This window comes from Phlebotomus argentipes, unplaced genomic scaffold (assembly GCF_947086385.1).
Source record: "Phlebotomus argentipes unplaced genomic scaffold, Phlebotomus argentipes genome assembly contig_39, whole genome shotgun sequence".
Taxonomy (NCBI): Eukaryota; Metazoa; Arthropoda; class Insecta; order Diptera; family Psychodidae; genus Phlebotomus; species Phlebotomus argentipes.
In genome coordinates, this window is record NW_026776182.1 from 1,572,410 (window position 1) to 1,594,314 (window position 21,905).

At 36.0% G+C, this 21,905-nt stretch overlaps 1 protein-coding gene across 1 annotated transcript in view; it reads left to right on the forward strand.

Moving 5' to 3' along the window:
* The first annotated feature begins 3,648 nt into the window (after positions 1-3,648).
* Positions 3,649-21,905, forward strand: part of LOC132263849 (RIMS-binding protein 2) — a 29,523-nt gene continuing 11,266 nt past the window's right edge. Inside the window, exons 1-16 of the mRNA XM_059763844.1 lie at positions 3,649-3,772; positions 7,756-7,863; positions 10,202-10,300; positions 10,671-10,832; positions 11,404-11,757; positions 12,897-13,389; positions 13,590-13,710; positions 13,818-13,963; positions 14,125-14,319; positions 15,670-15,860; positions 15,941-16,187; positions 16,283-16,437; positions 17,181-17,442; positions 18,135-18,451; positions 19,647-19,808; positions 21,441-21,845. Of these exons, the coding sequence (XP_059619827.1) occupies positions 7,759-7,863; positions 10,202-10,300; positions 10,671-10,832; positions 11,404-11,757; positions 12,897-13,389; positions 13,590-13,710; positions 13,818-13,963; positions 14,125-14,319; positions 15,670-15,860; positions 15,941-16,187; positions 16,283-16,437; positions 17,181-17,442; positions 18,135-18,451; positions 19,647-19,808; positions 21,441-21,845 (3,414 nt within the window). The 5' untranslated portion in view covers positions 3,649-3,772; positions 7,756-7,758. The remainder of the gene's footprint in view (positions 3,773-7,755; positions 7,864-10,201; positions 10,301-10,670; positions 10,833-11,403; positions 11,758-12,896; positions 13,390-13,589; positions 13,711-13,817; positions 13,964-14,124; positions 14,320-15,669; positions 15,861-15,940; positions 16,188-16,282; positions 16,438-17,180; positions 17,443-18,134; positions 18,452-19,646; positions 19,809-21,440; positions 21,846-21,905) is intronic.

The window sequence follows — 21,905 nt, forward strand, 5'->3', positions numbered from 1 at the left end:
GATTAGTGTGAAAAAGTGGAATGTGATTATAGGTAAGTACGGATATTGTAGAATTTATTAAATCACAAAAATTGTATCACACTTTACTTTTATTATGTTGAAAATCTCATTAGCTAATCCACAATGTATTCTTTTTGGTCCTTTTGCATCCATCATGATATTTGTAGTACAGAAGGGATGAGATTTATTGTTAACAATTTAGCGAACAGTGAATAAAAGAGTACACGACAGTGAAGAGTCACTGGTTATTCTATGCATTTGAGTAGCTACAGGAGCGAGTCAATGAATAAATTTTGTTAATACAGCCACATAATCTTATGATACAGCGCTATAATGTACATGAGCTAATTGTAGCGCAGTAGATAAATAAAATTTAGGAGTTTAATATAAATGGGAAGGTTTTAGAGCAGAGCTTTAAGCTAATGTATGGGGGATAGTATGATATAATTGTGAAAAGGAAATATTCTTACTATAGTCAGTATAGTCATTAAATGAAGATACAACCAAGGATCCAACACACGAGGGAGATCTGATGGGATAAAACTTCTTTAATAGATTTTATACTTTCAGATAAGTATAAATACGAGATGTGACGTCACGAAAGCTCTTGGAGACAGTATGTGGAGACAGAGAAAATATGAGTGTCCAAAGACATGCGCAGTTGCATCTTTGTCGGACTATACGCGAAAATATAATCACCCCATTGTGCCATTATGGGGAGACAGAAGCATAAATGTATTTGAGCTCTCCGTATATGTATTTGTGACGTAGAATTCCGAAAAGCTTCGTGGAAACCCCACACAGAGGAGTCTTCTGATCGTAGGTGTTTATGTAGGTGGTAAGGAAATCTTCATTCCCACATGAACGGAGGTATATACAGACTATACATATACAGTGGTTTATGGGATTCTGGAAAATGAAGAAGAGCGAACTAGATGAAAAGAAGAAATTGAAAAAGCTCCACTATTGAAAATGGATTTTCTCCATGCTTCAGGATGAGTGATATAAATAGAAAAGATAAACTTTAGTGTATAATATGTATATATTTGGCCATTTTATCGTAATGATACCTATGAATGCTCCATTGAAAATTTAATACACAGCTTCGAAATCGATTTAGTAATTTAAAGTGGCCATACCCAAAACTGACATTTAATTTTTTTCTGTTTTATAGGTATGCACTATTGCAAGTACGTGATATTTTACATCACAGATATCGATTTAATCATTATTCCTTAAAGAAATGTGATATTTATACAAAAGAAATTGGTATTTTTTTTCAAATGTAGATTATGAAATGTTTCTTTACCTATTGTAAATTCATGAATTCTATATTCAATTGTGATAATCTCATTACAGAAATGGTTATATTCTCAAAATGACCACACAATGTTGATTTGTCTGTCGTAGGTCATGAATATGGGGCTCAATTGGTTTTCCCTTGGCAGCACTATTGCTTATGGTCACTTATTGAAAAATATCATACACGCCTCTAAAAGACATGAGAATTTCACCCTCACTTTGAAAGCCAGATTTTCCCATTTAATTCAATTGGAATAAGCAGCATCCACTGCTTATTCGACATTCCTACACTCACGAGTTTATCAATGAGTACGTACCGTAGATGCATATGTATGTATATAGCTTTTTTCCGTGACACATAAAAACCACTTATTCAATAAAGTGAACTTAAACTATAAACTTTCCTTCTTGGTTTATTATTAACAATGATTCAATGTCAATGTAATCACAATATTATGCTGCTAAAATTTGGTATCATTTTTTACTTGAAACATGTAATGATCATGCATGACTAAATAAAAAGTCAAAATATTTCATTCGTGTATGGAATGAAATCATAGAGATTCTAGAAAGTTTCATCTAATTAGATCAGTTTCACTGCATTCTATTTTATTCAGTGGTTTACCAAATACTGCATATAGTGTATATTTGTACTGGTTGAATTTTCCTGCACCTCTCGTGCAATGTCTGACGGGAGAGAAGAAATATAAAGTGAAACAATTTAATTGGGTGTATAAAATGGCCATTTCGTGTATGTACATATGTATGATCTAACCATGGTATCCTTTTAAAACACATATAACATGCTATACTATACAATGAGTAAAGATTAAGCCTGTTTTGAATTCGCGGGTAATCTCTCGTGTTCCTTCATCTCATGTTGACTTAGAGTGTACATCTGGGTTTGTCATCTCGTCAGTAGTGTAATGATTGTGTATGGATGAGATTTGATTAACTTGTGCCATCGCATTATTCCCCCATATTGCCCACCCTCTGCTTATGTACGGTGAATTCTTCATTCATTCTACATATACTATACATACATATATTGTTTCGTGCATGTGTTAAAAATGGGAAAGTCGTCATCGTCGAAGCTTTTGCTCGTGCCGTGACGATGTTTCGGTGTATGTGACACTTCATTCAACGCTATAGAAGCCGTGAATCACGCATACACACACACACACGGACTGATGCTGCTCGGGAAGTCCTCGGTCAGCTATCCTCGGTAGCCCATAGTCTGCCATCATACGTATGATTGACCCGTGATTTGAAATGTAGCAGAAGAAACGGTGTCTTCAAGATAAAATCGTCTGTCAGTGTAGGGCGTTTAGGAAAATTCGCCAACGGGAAGCTTTACACCGCGAAGCGTCACTGAGCCTGTGTACTGAAATCACCCTCTGTGTGCATTTATATCTGGCATGAGCGACCGGAGAAGTTCGTCATTTTCCCTCGAACTATTAGTAGTGCGCCGACGCCACCAGGGTCGCTGAGCAGCCCCCATTTTACACAGCCAGAGCTTTCGTCGACCCTATCAGGTGGCTTGCGACCCTGGTACTCCGTCGCACTTGCGTAAGAGCCCACAGTGATAGGCACCAATCGATGTTCCACCATCGTCATCCATAGTATTCTACAACAGCAGCGGGTAGTGACCCAATTTGGGGCGGGTGGACCGTTTTCTAGATTTGTAATTCACACACTTAATACCACAAGGAAATTGCAACTGCTCTCGCAGGAGCACACAACGGTCCACGAAGTACAACTGTAGTGCATAGAAAGTGCGGTTTCACACGTTCGAACAATTTTGGTGAAGAGAAGTGAAAAAAAGTGTGGCAGAACAGAGTGGCAGATTTCTCATCTTCAGCTCCGCTGCAAATATCAAGAGCTTAAATTTGCAAAAGAAAGACGATAAATTTTATCGAGAGAAGTGTTATTGTGTTAATGTGAGTGAGTTGATTAGTTTCTTGTTTTTTTTCCCCACAAATCTTGCTATCAAAACGGGGGTGTTGGAGTACCGAAAAAAAGTTGAGAAAAGTTGCCCCCTTCAGAGAGAGGAGAACGCGTTTTGCAGGCTGACGTTCTGGGAAGCAGAAGAAATGCTCCCTATAAGAACAGTGTAACGAGAAAAGAGCTGAAATTAGAAGTCATATTCGACAGAGTGTTCATATTGATAGAAAGAGTTGCTAGAAAAAGTTGTTGGAGAAGTGAGAAAATTCATCACTTCTCCTACACAAGATTTCCTCCACCCAGCGTCATAGTTATTTTCGGGCCCTGCAAGTGAAAGAGCCATTGGTTTTTTTTTCTTACTCTCTGTGCAGTTTTCTTCCACAATTTGCAACTCATCTAGTGTCTCTGCGTGATTGTGTGTGTGTTAGAAGGAAAAAATGTACATCAGAATCGGATAATATGGAACTCAATTGTCCCATCCCGTCATCAGCCAAGATGATTTAAATTTTCCGGTTTCCTTTGAGAGGTTTGTGTCACTTTTACCTGAATACATTATCATTTTTACCCAATAATTCTCCACTTACGCCATCTGTAACACCACAAATACCCTCAGTATTGTTAATCTTGACACCATGAAAAAAAGATTCACAGTTCGGAAAAAATGTGATGAGAAAATTTACCTTCTGTCATCAATATCAGTGGATGTTTTTACGTGATCGATGTTATCTTGCTGTTATGCCAACACATGAGCCTTATTTAGGAGCACTATAATGCAAAACACTACAAAGCTTTCACATTAAATGTGTGGTATAATTACACATTTCTACATTTTCAGAAGTATTGTGATCGGTAGTATTAGAATCTGTGTAAGTCATTTTATAATCTTATCATTTTGCATTAGGCAAATTCTTTCGATATAATTTACTCGTGTCTCTGAGGCTAATTTTATCATTTCAAATGGTGATAAGCTTATAAAACATTGATATTCATATAAAAACTGTGGGCATATTGACAGCAAAATTGCATGAAATTCATTAATTGTGGAGGCAATGAATTTCAAGACTGGTGACATAATTTCAAGGATTCTAAGCTTCACGTCTTACAATCAATATCCAATTTTGGCATCCAAGTTTTGTGAAAGTAATTTTTGACGATCATTGATTTGAGTTAATTAAATATAATAATAATTAAAAAAAAATCCTTTATAAACATGATATATACATGGATAAATAAAAATTCATTCAAAAATATAATCAGAGAAAAATGATAATCACAAACAAATGTTAAATTGAGTCAGAAAATGTATGTTACTTAAACGACTTCTAAAAATGTTTTCTAAGCAAAATAATTAAATTTTTCATGTGAAATTATTATTTCTTATGTGCTCTACAAAATTTAATTTGCTATGTACGAAGATATTTAAAAACATTCACATTTCTGCACAAAAGTCCACATGCAGTCGTAGGATGTGAAATTTAAATGAATACACGAAGAAGGAAAACTTTTACTTGTACCACGAGCAAGCGAGGAGGCCATTTGTATAGAATCTATTGAGAAAACACGGTATAGAATTCAATTAAAATAAGCTTTTTCCGTGCTTTTTTCTCTCATATTCATGTGCCGTTGTTCGGAATAATTGTGTAAAATATTTTAACTGTATTACAGTCTAGACTATAGTATGAACTTTTATAGATGGAGACAGACAGATAATTTTTATCAAGAAACTTCATATTTATAAAACCTGCTTCCCTCACTTAGGTGAGTTCCGTAAAAAGAAGCTTCAGTGTCAATATGAATATTTATTCGCCAAACTTTTCTTCTAAGTGTTTCTTCATTCTATCTACACTGTTTTAAAGCTCATATTTTATGTATATATAGATGAAATACATATTTAACAATTATATGACAGTTGAGTTTGTTTTTTGGAACATATATTTCTGTAAAATATATTTTTCTGACAGCATAAATTGTTGTATTCTATTTTTAAACATTAAAATGCCAAATGATACAATAAATTAATTTTTCTCTCTTGCGAGAAAGAAATGGTAAAAAGCCGCTGCTTATCGCAAAATGATTTGCTTTCAACGAAAGTTTTCACGCATTCAGCAAGCAAGAAACTTTCACATAACCACTTTTGCTCACAACAATACATATAGATTCTAATTAGCACATTATAGAGTCGCTTTGAGTGGGTGTGTGTGTGTATGAAAGTTGAGGGTCGTGATTAATTTTCATATTTATTCCCCCTCTCACATATTCCATTTACATAAATACTGCATGAATTTAACTTATAAAGTGTAAGCAAGAAGTGAAATATACTTTTTTCCATCCATTCACCCTTATGTACTTCTCTACATTCTTTCTTTCTCACTAAATTTAGTCATTTTTGCCAATTATCATTCTGAGAGATCCTGAGAGAATTAGCTTTCAGCATTCTTCTTCATTTTCACAAGGCCATAGGAAGATTGTGTTGTGCTTCGGTGACAAAAATCTTTTAGTTTGTGCTGCAGTAAAAAGAATTCTTAATTTGATGTAATTTATTCTAAAATAAATTCACCACAACTATGTGACCAGAATTTATCAATAGAAAATGTCATTATTTCTGCTGTGTCTAACAGCATCCTCATGTGAGCTTTTTGGGTGGGCGCTTTAGCCGGTAATATGGCTTGGGAGTGGGTTTTCGTGATGAACGAAGCGTTTTATTTATATACTTATGAAATATATTTGATTTCATTATACATATGTATATATGGATGGAGGCAACCTTCGTCAGTGGAAAACACAACACAAGATTTTTTTGGTCGTGATGACGACGCAATCTCACGGAAGAGGTGAACGAAAGATTCAAAGGATTGTTGTTTTATGAGTAATGAGTAAGCTTTTCCCCTTAATGGGGTGGAAGTGAGTGAAATCGTGATATTGTAATTAGTCCTATAAGTGAATAGCCCTATTAATAGGCTTGTAGCTTCCAAGAACTGTGTGTTTTTCTAGTTCTAAGAGTTTCTGCAAAAAATATCGTTGTTTCGACATGAAAACTTCCAATTCACTTTCAAGTTCTGTTTTATTTTCTCATTTGTTTCACTCAATATTCTCATTTACTCTCTTGTAATTATTTACTGTACGAATAATAAGTCTAACATTCTTTTTTCTCAAAAATAAGTGAATATTAGATGGTTAAAGTATCGTCTTTAAACTTTTTAAACCTTGTAGAGACTCGTAAAATTAAAACCTCTTCTTCGTGGTTCGTATAAATGGGTGTCGATTTACCCTAAACAAATTTATACTAAAGGCTACAGCAAAATCACACAATATTATTGGGACTTTTACAGATTATATGTAATTATATGTTAGTTATTTCTCTCGTTGGTTCATAACAATAAGTTGTACATTAACATTTTCACGGTCTTCATCTATAAAGTGGAAGATAAAATGAACTTGTAGTGACAATAGTAGCATTTGACAAGACCAAAAAAGAGGAAAAGTATATAGCTTAACGCCCTGTCGATACTTTATCATACTCAGTAAAGTAAACGATTTATTTTTGGCATTTCTCTGCAATATATAGAATTTTTTACATATAAAATACGCTTATCCACTGGCTGAGTTCTTTCATACTCACTTCTCCAACCCAATATACTTGCTATGTTTTCCCCCTTGTGTGCGTGGATATGATTCATATGTATAATATCAAAAATGATTTTACGTTATATATGTATATAATTTTATTATTGCACGATTTTAGGAACAAGTGAAAGCAATGAAGTGAAACGACTGAGAGAAAAAGTACACAAATAAATGTGTGAATTTTTCCCCTTTTAGTAACCCTCCAATAAAGTGTTTAATCTACAATTTAAGTACTTACCCGAGTTGTGGTTCTTGTGATAAAACAAAAGTCTGCTTGGTGGCGATAAAAATTGAATGATTCTGTTGAATGAATTAATCACTCAGCACTTAATTTCACAGCGCAAATAATGAATGAATTCAATATGGTACTACAATTTAAAAAAAATAGCATTTTAGTAAGGAAATCTATCAATGCAATTTGTTTGCAAAGTAGGTATAGGTTCTGGCTGTAGGTATCAGTGGATTTTCCTGTCAAATTTACTGCTAAGAGATTCATAGGTTTCACGCAAAATTAATCCAGCACAAAGTCAGTCGTGCATGAAATTTCAGAATAAGTTCGGGTTTTTTTTTGTTCCATACATTAGCATGAAACTTATGCTATAATAAAATATGTGGTTTTTTCTCTATCTATCTATATTTAAATGCACTAGAGAAATGTGTTGTATTTTTATTGATATTTTTTATTGCATCTTCAATGATGTCGATTCATAATTTCTTTTTCCAATTAAATCCTACAAATTATCATAATAAGTTTCATTCATTTTCATAAAAAAAGAAAATAAATCCACAATTTTATTAAAAAAAATCACAGTTCATAATGCTAGAAAGCAGAAAGTGAGCAACTTTACTGGCAATCATTCTAATATTCTATTGTATGAATTACAGACGATGTCTTACGACACCCTTGGGGTGTCTGACGCAATGTTGGACTCACTCAGTTTGCAACTGCGAGAGGCTGAAGCTCGACGGGCCGAAGCAGAAAGAGCTCATCAGGTAAAGTTGATATGTAATGTCTGTACTGTTTAATTCTCTATCATAATTTTTCACTCTCAATGTACAGTCTTTTACTATCGTTTTTCGATATTCTTTTTGTACAAATTGATAATGTGTACATTATGTGACGACAGAAGATAATTTGAAAAAAAAACATGTGCTATATAACGTGACCCCTATACTTTTTGCTAATCACTCTTTGAATAATCTCTAATACTACTTCTATGTGGAATGATGTGTAATCGTGTATTCTGCTAAATGTTTTGCTTGATACATTACTTTACATCTGAGAATGAGCTACAAAATTTGACCTCAGAGGGATATTATTCTGCTAACCCTTAAAATTTTAATGAAATTTAATGAGCTTTATGCGGGTTAATGAAGCTAATGAATCATTTTAAAGATAAATTATGTAAAACGTTGCATCTGAATCTATTTAAAACTCATTGAAATCCTCTCGAGAGCACCGAGTATTTCGATGTGAAGGAGGATTAATAGCCTGATTATCACGTATTACATTATGACAGTTTTTCTACATTTGAAAATTATTGAAAATAAATATATGAACTTGTATATGAAGCAATTTTAAAGAGATGGGACATCATATGTATCTCTACATCAGACTAATGAATAAATTTATGGCACAAATCGTTTTCTAAACATTAAAATTATAGAAAATTGGCATTAAAACTCAATCCACCATAATACACTTGTGACCGTCAAAGGGTAGGAAAAACACTCAAAGAGCAAACTGGACATGGATAATTTCTGGTTATTATTTTTAAAATGACCTCAATCGTCCCAATCGAACCACATGGCCATGAGGGAAGTTTTCAATGTAGTAGGAATGGGAGATGAAATGTGCCTTTGGAGTTCAATGCCTCATATCTTGACGTATATAACTGTTTGCGTCTCCTACTTTGTGGAATTTTCAATGGGTCCTGCATCGATTCTTTGTGGGGGAGCAAAAAAAAAGAGGAAATACTATAGGAAGCATATTTTTGACATGCAATTGCGATTTCTGAGAAGAACCAATCCGAATTGATTGCTAAAAACAAGTATTGCTTTTCAGTTTAGGATGTAAATGAAAGGTATTCCCTTGATATGGTCCATAAGTTTCTTAATTGAAGGAAATGATTCACTTTCCATTAGGCGATGTATCAAATTTCACGTTGTTGCAATTGTGTTTGTATTGAGGAATTTGTGGAGTGTGTCACACACGATGACTCAAATTGTCTCAATTGTCTCCAAGAAGGCTATAAATAGTCAGGACGAGGCTCATTCAAGCTGCTATACTGAAGGGATGGTAGATAGATGACAATAGACAATGGGGAAGAAATGTTATAAAATGTGCATAGAGTAAATGGTTGCTCGTTGATTTTCATTTAAAATCAACACTGGAAGCATTAACTTCAGAGAGTGGTATATTTGTACATAAAGAGACAGAAAATAAACCCCGCGCACTAATAAAAGTAGGTCAGATGATTATCTATTGCAACTTTATATACATATGTATATACCATGAAACTGGGAAAGAAAGTGTCTTCTCCCTTGTATTGATCAATAAAATCTCCTCTTACTTCTCATTCGCCTAAAAACCAAAGAAACAATCATGAATGCAAAAAAATATCTGTGTGTCTTTTCCTATTTTTCGCACAATTTATGCCTCATAATGTCATAACTCTTAAGAACTCATATACATATGTCATATTTTCTCTTACTCGGTGTAGCACATTGTATGTATGTCATATATGTAGATGTTTCTTGTTCCTTTACAATTTTATTTATTACATGCATTTCATGGCATTTTGCAAAATTTGGCATATCAGTTAAATCCAACATTTCGTAGACGAAATCATGTTCTGCGGAATAAATCATAAAAATGCATCATCAATACGGAAATATGTACGTGTTATGTAAATGTGTGATTTGATATTTATTGATGTTTAAAACTAAGAAGAAAAACATTATTTTTTATTATACAATCGATCGAGATGGAATTGAATTAGACAGAGAAATAGTACAGCATTTGCTACTTTTCAGAGAATTCAACGAAGAACACCTCTTTAGATTCAAATTAACTGTATGGCATTTTGAATGCAACTATTCTTACAAAGTAAGAGCGCGAAAAATTTGAAATTTGCAATCTTGAGGTTCTAATGGATACATAATGTGTATTAAAAAAGCAATATTGCATGAATTGTGTTAATATTTTAGGGTATTAGGAAGTTGAACTCTCTGTAATTCGCAGTGCATTTCGCTATTTTTCGAGTTAAGCTGCAATGAGATGTGATTGAAATCTCAAGTGACTGATATAGGATGGCATGGTGTATTTCAGGAAGCTCTGGCTCAACTGCGAGGAATGACGTCTGGTTTGTCGAGAACGGGAGAGCCTCTCGATGCTTTACAATCAAAAGCCCGAGAATTGGAGAAGAAGGTGTGTTTGTCTCTGTTGCAACAATTAAATCCAAAGAAAAGAGTTCAATTTGAAAGATAAGATAAGCATACTCTCAATGCTCTCAATACTGTTTCACTACCTTAATACCTCCTTCTTACTCACATTCTCTTGGATTGAATTTCCCAAATGTCTTGAACCCAATTCATCCCTCATCAGAGCACATCCTGTTTGCTAATATATCTCCAAAGTATTGAGATGTGTGGAATCTATGTTTGTTTCACTTAATTTAATTTGAGAAAAAAAGAATTTAGGACTTGTTAAAGTGTTGTATTGTTGTATTTGTTGTAATTACTAGACCTTATTGCAAGAAAGTTTTAAAATGCAACTCTTGTACCACCTAATTTTATAGGCCGCGCTAGAAACTGTAAGATGTGAAGAACTACAATTAGAACTATCTGCTGCAATTAAATCCAAATCGGGACGACCACAAGTGACTGTACCACCCGCCACTGTAACATGGGCCCCGACCTCGGGTTCTGAAATAGATAGAATAATGGCAAAGATCGAACAGGCACGTTTATCAATTGCTAATGTATGTGTAACTTTGTTAAACAGACATTTATTCAATTCATATATAACTTTTATATTTACCAAGTACATATTTACCCACAAAGGACACAAAATGCGATATTTATATATAAATTAGCTTATCATTGAGAAATCCGTCTTACATCCCAAAGAAAAGGAAAGAGAGATTACCAAAATTCATACGCCTACATGGTGTGTCGAGAGACAGTCCATGTAGATATGGAGAATGGTGGTAGTCTTCCATTCATTGAAAATTGACAATGGACATATGTATACCAGAAGATGTAAATTTATGTGCAGAAATCAGATGATATACCAAAGGATATAAGAGACCATAAGACACGAACAAATGCGAATGAACATATAACAGAAAAAATGAACAGAACTTGAGAAATTTTTTTTTATATATCGTGCTTTGATAAAATTGAATGTTGACGGAATTGTTCAATTAGTCGTTGTCCTGTTTGTCTCTCCTCATGTCTCTGTATAGATCTCGTACAGACTCCATCCTTATAACTCATTATCGCCGCGTCCTTGCCTTTCACCAATTCTAGGACAATCGTATACTAGCTGAATTAGAACATCCCCGAACCACGGGTCCTGGCGTTTCGGCAATTGGAGCGCCAGCCACGTCACTAGGCGGTGGATTATCATCTACCCTGTGTCCAACGAGCATATCATCGGTGACTGGGGGCGCGGGCGCTTCCCCATTCGCGACAGTCATCACGTCAAGCACAAGTAGCCATGCACTGACTACCACTGACGGGATACTCAGTAGTGCCGCGGCTGTCGGCGCGGCATCAGCTGTAGGAGCTGCAGGACCATCAGCCACGTCCTTTCCCGGAGCCAATGTTTCGCCACTGCCGGTCAGGGCACATCCAATTAGCACTATGCCACCCTTATGTCAGGTGCGCGTTCCATAGCAACACACCTCCCCTCCCCACCTACTCACACAATTGGCTATTGCCCTCCACCAGAGCAGTGTCACCCGTAGACAGTTTTCATTGAGTTGAGTTTTCTTGCGTTTCCGTTTTCTATTGTTTCCCGTTTATCACGACAGTATCTTCGTCTTAGAATCTAGTTGCTCATTACACTGATGTATCACCCCACACTCCCTATACAATCAAATTTTCCCCCGTCACCCATCATTTCCATTCTTCTGCCAAAAGCTCCCTTAAGGAGAACAAAAATCCTGCATAATACACAATACCGCATTTTTGGAAAGTGTCCAAGGCAATGTCTCACTGTACAAAGTCATAGCAAGAATGATAAAAAATAGTGGCTGGGGATTTTGTGCCAATGACTCCTCATTTCCTCATACATGCTAAACACGCATTGGTTGAAATTTGATTCACAGAAAACGCGATTGCCACTTTATGACTTTGGATGGGGCATATCTCCCATAGAGCACACATACAGCGAGCCGTAGTGATTAGTCACAAGGTCACACATGTATGTATGTATAGGCAAAATTAAAGGGGTTCTTTTAGAGGCATTTCCTCTCTGTTGTAAAGAAGGCTATTGAGTATTTCCTGATGCACATTATGAAGAAATTATATAGTGTAACTGATTAGTTTTTTCATTTGCGATTTTTTCTATAATATACGGAGCAAGTTGTATACCATTGCATAAAAATATAAGTAGCTGTAACAGCAGCAGCAGGTTTTGCACAATGCGTGTAAATGAAATTGCAACGTGTGATTTTTGCTTCCCGACTCAGTTTGCCAAAGGGCCATAAATGGGGTGAAGAAACCAATTGGAAATTTCTAGGCGATAGTGCAATAAAATCCCATCAATTGTTCCCACTTATGACTCACGCTGGCGTTCTATAATTCTCAGTTTAATATTGCTTCTCTACATGGCTTTTCTGTGCCAAGAATTTCTTAGTTACTGCAGCAGCCCAATTTGTCTTCATACACCACCATGATTCATGTCTATTGAATCTCACAAACTTTTTTTTAATACATGAAACAGTGCACCAGACAAATGTAATATAGTTTATGCTCACTTCCCGTCTTTACTCATGCCATTTTGCCTTTGCCTGCAGAGTACCACAATGCCCGTCCTATCACTTCACAATACGTACTCGCTGCCATCGGGCTCGGCGAGTTACACCTTGGGTCTGAGCGGAGCTCCAGGCGCTTCGTCCTACACCTACGGCACGACGGTGGGCTCGGCGGGCGTGGGCTCAGTTCTGGGTGCTGCTGGTCTCACAGGAGCCGCTTCCACGAGTCTCATTGGCACAAGTGGTCTCAGTGGACTTGGGGGCACGTCACTGCCTTCGGGCTTGGGTGGCTACAACGCCTCCTCTTACTCAACCTACACGAATCCGTTGCTTACGACCAGTGCCATGAAGTTGAAGTCCTTGGACGAGATTGATCTGGGTATGGGGCGCTACGGCAACCGGGCCGGCACACCATGTTCTCCAATACCACCTGCATCGTGGGGTCTGGACAGCTACTCGGCATTGGACGGTGTGAACCCAACATTCATGCACACTCAGCGTCCACTCTCTCGCCTCGGTGGATTAGATCTTGATAGTAAGTAATCCGATCTGTGCTTCATATCTTAAATCTTCACAAAATATTTCTTTCAAAGTCACAAACAAAAATCGTTTCATTGGATTCAATATTGAATTTGTGCGAGTTTATCATTTTGTCCGTTTTATCTGTGTAAAGTTGTTTGGGAGCGTTGTTCCTCTTGTTAAATCGTTCTTTCAATTTGGGCTTTTGCAACACAGGTCGACAGCATGGCTTCTTAGCTTTAAATGGGACGGGAGAGCCACAGGTTGACATGCTGGACATACCAGGGAAGGGGAGATGCTGCGTTTTTATTGCACGATTCTCTTACGATCCACCAGAGTAAGGACACATTTTTGACAATTATATTTTTTGTACATCTATGTTGATTTGCTTGATGAGTTGTGCAACATTGTGTTGTTTCTCGATATTATTTTGCGTGATTTCAGTGAGTCCGAAGGAGAATTGTCACTCTGTGCTGGAGACTATCTCCTTGTGTGGGGAAGTGGAGAACCACAAGGTGGTTACTTTGACGCTGAATTACTCGATGGTCGCCGTGGTTTGGTCCCAGCATCATTTGTTCAGCGTTTAATTGGTACATTTTACATTCACAACTATCATATTTCTATTCTTATCTTCTCTGTGTTTCTCTTCACAAATTTATCTACTCAAATGAAATCTAAAAAAATTTCTCAATACTTCCTTGCCTGAATTATCAACCTTAAATTATACTAATAAATTGTCTTGATATTGTAGGCGATGATTTGCTGGAGTTCCATCAGGCTGTTGTGACGACACTAAGAGACGCTGATGACGCTCCGGTGCCTTTAGATCCGGCCCCTCTTCCACCCAACAATCCTCTGATGACTCACACTTCAGAAGACATGGCGAGATTGAGTGAGACTCACGGCGATCTTGGCCCAGACCAATTGGAAGATGAGGCTGACACAGGTAATAATCCGTCGAAGTGTACAACTCACTCGGAAATATATTTATGTTCTCACTTCTATTCTCCTCTCACAAGAATTCGTCTATGTGTCTAATGTGCAATATTGCAACAGAATGATAATATTATTGTAAATAAATCACCATATTTTCCTTGATGTTTGCATTAGTGGCACATATTTTTCGGCAATTGAAAGATGGTGGAAATAGTTCATAAAGGAAATTAATATGTCAAAAACATCTACCGTATAACTGTATATTTGCGTAATTTCGTTGCCATCTTCAACAGATCAATCAAAACGTTAATATTACAACTGCCTTGTAATGAATGAATTTGATTCTTTTTTACTCTGTGAACCAACCAAATAAATGTTTTCACCAAAAATACTTTGCGAATCAAAGTGAAATAAGTATATTTGGAAAGTACGTCACTTGTTGTCGATTTATTGATGGCAAATTGATGAAACAGTATGTTTCCTAGAACATGGTGTCAAAAAATATTTTCACAGTTTTGTACATAGAATAGGGTATAGAGAGTGTACATAAAGTCATCAAAGATGTAGTTTTCCGTCTTCTTGGACGTGCAGTAGTGAAATAATATTACGGCGCAACTGAGAACTTTGAAAGTGCAAGGGGTTGGGAGGGGGGGGGGGATCGTTATTGTGTACAAAAGATAAAAAGAAGAAACTCCCTGATTGGTAAAGTGTGGTAGATGGCAAGAAATCTCATTGATTTTTCACATACATACATGTATATGATATCCAGTAAAATGCAACACGTGCTATCGTTTCCCATTTCTTCAAACTTTTCACTTTTTCACTCCCTCACAGTATTATTTATTGGGTGGTGAATAAAGTGAGGCACCAAGAGGTGAGACAGATGAGGTGAACGGAGAAAATTTAACATGAAAACTGCAATATTCAGGAAGTTCAGGGTGATCAACATGAAACTTGCTAGAACTTTCCACACAAAGTAATGCACTCAAATACAAATCGATATGGTGCTCTCTCTGTCTTGGAAATTCTCTGAAAATAATTGATATTTTTAGAATGTACAGAATATGGTTGCATGGAACTGAAATATTTTGTGTGCAAACTCAGTAAAATTTCCTTATTTTTTTCTACATAAATTTGAAACTATTGAATGGATTCTGCTTGCTGATGCCTTCCTATCCGTAACCAAACAGTAAAAGAACAATGTTTATTCATTGTAAGTGCATACAATTTTGGTGTGTATAAATGGTAAAAGATCTCGAATTTTGGAAATGAGCGTAAAATGTTTGGTGTCACTGGCAGAATCTTGCAAACATTACTCATTTAACCATCTCAGCAGCTGACTTAATGTTCTCCGTGCTAGTTCCTGCACCCCGACACCTGACGCTGGAGCGCCAACTGAACAAGAGCGTACTCATTGGATGGTCGATGCCGGAGCCGGCGGGATATAATCAAATTGAGAGCTACCATGTCTACGTGGATGGGGTCCTGAAGGTGACTGTGAAGGCTAATGAGCGAACCCGTGCTCTCGTGGAAGGTGTGGATTCTACACGGGTAAGTGCGCAACCCCAGACCCATTTTCCCCTAATTGACTCGAATTAGCTGCTAAAATGAAACAATTTAACTCCATGCAGCCACACAGAATTAGTGTTCGTAGCGTGACTCAGAACAGACGCACTTCACGTGATGCCGCATGCACTATGATCATTGGCCGCGACACATCTCACCTGGGTCCATCGGCCGTGCGAGCCAGTAACATCACCTGCTCCTCAGCAGTCATATCATGGCTTCCAGCCAATTCCAATCATCAACACGTAGTCTGTGTAAATAATGTGGAGGTTCGAACCGTGAAACCTGGCGTTTATCGTCATACAATCACAGGTAATCCATATTTTTCACACCTATTCACTCTCTAAATATATTTTAAACTCACTGATTACTTTCTTCTCTCCTCATAATTCTACAATTGACTTCAGGCTTGGCACCAAGCACTCAATATCGTGTGACTGTGAGAGCCAAACATCTAAGAGCACCTGGCCAAAACCCACCTCCGGCTCCGCCACCTGAAGAGGCTCCTGGTGCTTACACTGATTTCCGCACATTAGCTAAAGGACTGCCAGATCCACCACAAGTGAGTACCATTCTATCAAACGCTGCATGATTACAAGATTTTGGTATAATTCCCAAGCAGCACTTGCCAATTTCCAAACTGCAAATGAATCTTTTATTTCACAACTTTTCAAATTTGCCTGTTTAACCTAATGGGGGCAGTTTCGAACAGAACATTTGCATTTGTCAATTGGGCTGTTTTATCTTGCCACAGTGGAAAAGTACTGTATATGATAACTTTTATCATAAAATAAACACAGCATATTTCATTACGAAATTGCCCCATGTGTAGTTACTGGTAATAGCTTAGCTTAATTCTAAAATTTTATAACATAATCTGTCTGAAAAAATAATATGTAGAATCCTATATAGTTTTTCTTTTATTTTAAGAGAACAAATAACTCTTGGATTTTGATTATTGAACTTTTTGAGGGTTAAATTGCATTTTCCAAAATTACAATCCTTTTCTCTATCCTTATAAATATATGTTTCAAAGTAATGTTTTTTCCCTGATCATCTTGTGTATCAATAACCATATTTGCTTACGATCCATGATTTTCTCAGGCATTTTGTAAGACAGTGTGGTTTGAATAACATGGATTTGTATAATTATTTTGGAAGAATGATTTTCGAATTTTAAAATCCATAGTATTGATGACAATAATACAGCTGCTTGGGAGTGAATCAAAGTGAAAAATGTTGTTGTAAAAAAAATGAAGAGATAAATACTGACGCATGTAATAAATGAAGCGTGGTCACTTTCAGGAAATACAAGTTGAGGCTGGTCCACAGGACGGAACTCTCCTCGTGACATGGCAGCCTGTCTCGAGACCACCATCATCTGGTCCCGTGACAGGTTATGCCGTGTACGCGGATGGAAAGAAAGTCACTGATGTGGATTCACCAACGGGTGATCATGCGTTAATAGATATAGGAAAGCTAGTGGGACTGAATCCAAAAGCTGTCACCGTTCGTACCAAATCTAGAGACTCACAGTCATCTGATAGTCAGCCAACAGCGATCCCAAGTAAATATTTCCTAATTTCGATATCTTTGTTGTAATCTCGGAGTGATATAATGAGAAGAAGCCGTTGTAAATTTGTCGTGTTATCTTTTTTTTCATAATTAGCCTTTTCTCTTCATTGTCTTATGATTTTGATATTGGAATTTGTTTTCGTATTGAAAATATTTTAATTTAATTTCTCTCATTTTTAAAAAGGATCTTCATCACTGATTTCCATCTTGATAATGGTAGTTGTGTGATCTATCCTATCCTTTTTGAAGATGCTTTTCTCATTCAATTGACTCTTTTTTCTGTGTGCTGCATAATTGTTAACTGAAAATTGTCTTTAAAGAGACTACAATTTATAATTCAATGACAACAGGTAATTTTTAGCATCTCTTCTTCCTTCACAAAGTGTGTGTCTCTCTCTCTCTCTATCTTTTCCGGTCTTTGTGCCTCTTCGAATCTTCTTTCATGTGTTGTGACTATGTCAAATTGTTATGTTTCTCATTTAAATGTAAAATTATCTAAAATATGGATAACCTCATACCCTAAATAACCTTCTATCCAACATTTAAATGCTTCCCTCGTTATAATATCCTTCATGAGAGCACTTTTACATCCTATTAATATTCCCTCCAAATCATCCACAGTACCATTATCAGATTTGAAGTTTAATTTGAAATTTTCTTTTGTTCCATTTGTAAAAAATATTGGCTTCGGATATGATGAAACCAATACTGAAAATGGATTAAATTATACACAAGATGTAGTTCGAAATGCAGCGCGAAATCGTGCACAACACGCACCACACACCGGAATTCCGCCACACATGCGTGCTCAGCAGCGGCCAGGACCGCAGCAGCAACAGCCACAGCAGTCTGGAATGATGCAGCAACAGAATCCTGGCCAAATGCAAATGAATCAGCAAATGCCAATGACACAGCAACAGCAACAAGTCATAGAGCATGACGAGAATTTGAGTGACAAAGAGGTTTTTCCCGGTTCAATGCATCAGCAACATGGATTAATGGTGAGTGGAGAACCTCTCGTAATCCCTATATTACTATATATAAACATATATTGCAGTATATTTCACCCTGAAAATTATACATATATACAGACAGTGAAACATAAAAGGAACTGCTACCTCAATGAACTTTTTCCAATTTTCCCCTCGTTCTAAAATAGTATCGGTCATAATAAGTGGGTGTCTGGCGAATATTCTGCCCAAATTAAAAAGTCTACTTGATATAAGAAGTTTTCAGACAGATTTTTATTAAGTTTCTTGGCACTCATTCAGAGAATTTTTCACACGCAGTGAGGAGTAAAATGCCACCTTTCAAATTTATTTCAAATAAAAACTTTTGACAATTTCATACCTAGTTAAGTTTTGAAATTGTCAATCTCACTTTGCGTTTCATTCAATTCCATTTCAACGTTAATGGAGTTCAGATTTTTTTTGATGCCTTTTTGTATTGAAAAGTATTTTGTATAAAAATTTTTGTCTACATCAAGACTGAATATTACGAAATAGAATTAGGTGTTTGGATTTTGATGAATCTTTGACTCCTCACTGTACATCTTCCAAGCAATTTTGGAGAAATTATAATATTGAAATTACATATATACATAGTTGCATGATTTGAATTTAAAAGTTCTTACTTGAACATTTCTTCACTTATTACACAATATATTTAGTCATTTTAATAAACATATTTAGCTGAGTGTTAATTCTAGTTTTTAATTCTTAAATAAAACAAATATTACCTATTCTTTTTTTGATAAAAAGCAACAGAATTTTCTTTTAAATTGAATGCTTGCAATTTTTACAATTTCTATATAAACTTTTTCCACTGCGCTTGTTTATAGCCATTTTCTGCATCACTTATTTTTGTTTTTTAATAAAAAAAAATGTTCCATTTATACATTTTCTTAAACACTAAATAGTGTATCACAATTTAGTGTAGAGAATGTGATTGAAATGTACTTTATGTGTCGAACTCGACATTATTGTGCGAAAAAACATGTTGCTTTTTAGCAAATAAAGAAAATTCCTCATTTGTGACAAATGCAGGATTAGTTTCGTAATGCAAACATGCACACAATCCATTCCAATTTTTTAACCTGTGTGAATGGTCGATTGATTATTATGAGAACAGGAAGATCATAATAGAAATTTGTTTATGTTGACAAGAATTGAAAATGCTATAAAATTGCATAAACAGCAGGGTAGTCACCAAATGCGTGGTGGTAGTGGTGGTGGAATACCTGCCATTGAGATCACTAAAGACGGACCGGGGGATACGACTTATGTAAGTGATGATAGTGAATATCAAGATACGGGGCGCCGACGAAGTGCCCCAGCAGCACATCAGCCACAGCAACAGGTTAGACGAAATGTTTATTGGAAAAAGTGACCAATTAGACTGTCAAATTCAGTTGTATTTCATCATTTGAGCATTCATTACATTTGTGTCTCTGGCGATAGTGCTCTGTATTTCTGTATTTTCATGTAAAATCAAGTGTAAAATGAAAGAAACTATTGTTGTTCAGGATTAAATGAAGAGAGCAGAGATGGAGTTGCGAATTCGAAAGAAACATTCATAATATTATAGGATTGTTGAAAAACATTTTCAAACATTATTATTGATGTACAAGGTTATTTATATAATTCGATATACACTTTTCTATCCACGATCGTATTTTTAAAAATCATCGCTAAATTTTATTGATATTAATTTTGTTATTAAATGTATAAGAATATTATAAATAACTTTGTACTCACCTCACAACTTCAACACAGAATAATTAAATGTGCGCTGTTATGTGTATTACTTAAACATTTTGCCTTAGAATGTGAAACACTGCTGTGTAATATGTACAAAAGTCTTCTATTCTGTGCACTCTATATCATGTGTGTACTCTGAAATTTCTTGGGTGCTATCTCTTTATCCAGCTCTTTACTTCTATTCTTACTTTTTAAGTATACTTCAAGAATTGTAAGTTTATGTTTACACAAATTCACATACACTTTATTTACATCAAGAAAAGAGAGAATGGTGTGAAGTAATATTAGTAAATATCTCTCAAAGTGTAGTTCCTTTTGTTGTTACGTATTGAAGAAAAACATGATGGGTTTCAGAAAAAATTGTTTCATGCAAACTCGAACTGAAAGACAGGATTACTTAATGTGTGAATGCACCAAATACATTCAATTGTGGGTAGATAATACTGATAAAATTACATATTCATCAAAACTATATATAGTGCTCAAAACTTTTCAATAAAACTGACACGGAACTTGGAAAACAAATATTGTATACTATACAGACTAAACACAATATGTGCCTTACACTAAGTCAATTTTCTATTTCTAATATATGTATTATTATCATGACTAAATGAATATGAATCATATCCTCATTTTCTATCTCAGTGTGATTGCTGTAATACACCTACATATTTGAAAAGCATTTTGGCGGTGAACTTTCTAATGTCTGTGCTGAATGAAAATTTCTTCTTCTACTACCTTCAAATGATATTACATGTGTGCCATAATCTATCTCTTCTATTCACTATTTAACCAACAGGAGTATTAAATTAATAAAGTATCTCTCCGAATTGTATCTAGAGAGTAATGTAAAATCGAATTAATGTGAAAATATTTTTCAAAAAAGGCTTTTATTGATAAATACAAGGTCATAGAATTTTTATATATTTCACTATTATTTAAAAAAAATTGAAAAAGATTTAATTTAGCCTTTTTTATTATTCTTGTAATATCATCAAATTTCAGCGTCTAGAGAAATCTTTTCACACTATTCGAGTTCTTGGATAGAATATGTCGATGAATAATACTCCTGTGTATCAATCCACATACTTTTCATACGCCACACTGTCCTGTTGACTGTTCATGTAATTTTCCAAAGTGTATTACCAGTAATGTACATAATAATGTTGTCTGTTTAGTGTTGTTATATTCTGAAATCAATTGATCGAATGTTGCATTTTATGTGAAGGGATATCAAACGAACCCGATGTCACGGAACCCCGCCGATCGAGTTCGACCACAGAATCCGGGAATGGGTCCAAATCAGCAACAGCATCAGCAAATGGGACAGCGCGCCCAACATCCGCAGCAACAAATGCAGCAACATCAGCAGCAGCAGCAACAGCAGCAGCAAATGCAGCAGCAACAGCCGTTCTACGGAGGGCCCTCGGCGATACAGCAGCGTGGCCCAATGCAGCAACAGCGGCCGGGAATGATGCAGGGCCGCGGCCCGATATCGCAACAACAGCAACAGCAGCAGATGAAAAAGGCCCGCTACTTTATGGCCATGTTCGATTACGATCCCAGCACCATGAGCCCCAATCCGGATAGTTGCGAGGAGGAGCTACCCTTCCAGGAGGGTGACACCATCAAAGTGAGTGAGGGAGAGTGTTGATGTCTAAGAGAGAGAGAATCATGTTGTGCTGCCTTGTCA